General features: G+C 46.5%; 1 protein-coding gene across 1 annotated transcript in view; it reads right to left on the minus strand.

Annotated features, from left to right (window-relative positions):
- The window catches only part of fads6 (fatty acid desaturase 6), a 490314-nt gene extending 489409 nt beyond the window's left edge, over positions 1–905 (minus strand). The window contains exon 1 of the mRNA XM_041216818.1: positions 752–905. Coding sequence (XP_041072752.1) covers positions 752–905 — 154 coding nt within the window. The remainder of the gene's footprint in view (positions 1–751) is intronic.
- Positions 906–1825: the final 920 nt, after the last annotated feature.

Below are 1825 nucleotides of genomic sequence, written 5' to 3' on the forward strand. Positions count from 1 at the left end.
GACACACACAGCCACACACACACACACACACAGCCACACACACACACATACACACACACACAGAGGAGCACAGACACACACATGGAGAGACACAAACACACACAGCCACACACACACATGCACACAGATAGATACACAGACACGCACAGACATACACACACACTTACACACAGACATGGAGTCACAGGTACACAAACATACAGAAATACTCATGAAGAAGACACACAGACACACTAACACGTGCAAATACATACACAGACAGTGAGATGAATCCATAAAAACAAACACAGACTCATACAGACATGGAGAGAAGCACAGGCAAGGAGACACTCGTAGAAATACAGAGGCTCTCAGACATACAAACACACGTGTAGACACCCACACACACGTACAGACACACAGGGACACTGAGATATGCAGAGATGTGTGCATACAGGTACAAACAGACACAGAGGAGGCACTTACACAGACACATATGAAGAGAGCACATGCACAGATACATAAGGCACGGAGAGAGACACAAACACAGAGCGACAAACACACAGACACAGGCAATGATACAGACACACAAACATGTAGACGCATGCACATATACACAGATATATGCAAAGAAACAGACACACACACACACACACACACACGCATATGTACAAAGATGCACTGCACTCCCTCACTTTCCCTCCCTCTCTCACATATTGAGACAGAAGCTGAGAGACAGAACCACAGGACTCTGAGGGCTGTAGTCACTGACCTGCAGGGGTGACGCTCAGTGCCAGTATGAGACAGGCCCAATCTACCCCGTGCCTCTCCCACCAGCTGCAGCTACGGGTAGTTTTCTGAACCAGGGCTGCCAGCTCCTGCATCTGGCTCTCTCCCTCTGTCAGTTCCTCTCCAGAAATCTCCATCTTTACTGCTCAAAGCAAGTTCAAAACTTTGTAACACAACAGAACAGGAGGAGGGGCAGAGGGCGGAGAGAGGGGGGGGTGTGGGGGGAGGGGGGGGTTGGTGGCAGAGAAGGAGGGAGGGAGAGGGGGAGGGAGAGAAGGAGGGGGAGAAGGGGTAGGGTAAGAGGGTGCAGAGGGAAAAAATGGGAGAGAAGGAGAGGGTGATATTTCTACTTTGACTAATGAAAGGATGTGTCAGTCAGGTCTGTCACTCAGTAAAGCAGTGTTGCCTGTATTTTGCCCCAGTAAATGCATTGCAGACTCTGCCTCTGAGTTGGTGCTGAGTTAATCCCGCAGGATGAGGTTATTCTCCATTTCCCATTGCAGCCAGCGTGAGACACGAGTAAGAGTCCTGGTGAAGTGAGATTAGAATACTGCTCATGTGGAGGATAAATCTAACACTCACTGCTTCACTCTTGGAATTTATGTGTGTTTCTATTCTTGAATATGAGGCAGTTTTATGCTTTGAGCTCATTGCCCGTTAGAAACCAGAGTGAATCTCTGGGTGGCGATGTGGTGTTTGATTAGACAGCATAGCAGTCAGTTTGCTGATAAACAGCCCACAAAAGCCGGTTAGGAGATCATTGTTAGCAGAGAGTTAACGGTAACCTGAGAGGATTTCTTTGGTACTTATTTACAGGTAAGTTTGTGGCACTGGGATATGCAGATGCCTGAGAAAGGAAAAGGATTATGTAATAGATATGTGTGATATCTTTGCAGGACAAAAATACTGCTGCTTACACATGGAGTAATAATAGCCAACTGAAGCTGATTTATTTCAGTTGCTTATATACATACAGGCACAAATGACCACAAAACAGGGTTTTTATACTCCTCTCCCCTTAATGAAAAAGTTACACAAAGTTTAAATTCCATACAAC

The sequence above is a fragment of the Carcharodon carcharias genome, chromosome 22, assembly GCF_017639515.1.
Source record: "Carcharodon carcharias isolate sCarCar2 chromosome 22, sCarCar2.pri, whole genome shotgun sequence".
Taxonomy (NCBI): Eukaryota; Metazoa; Chordata; class Chondrichthyes; order Lamniformes; family Lamnidae; genus Carcharodon; species Carcharodon carcharias.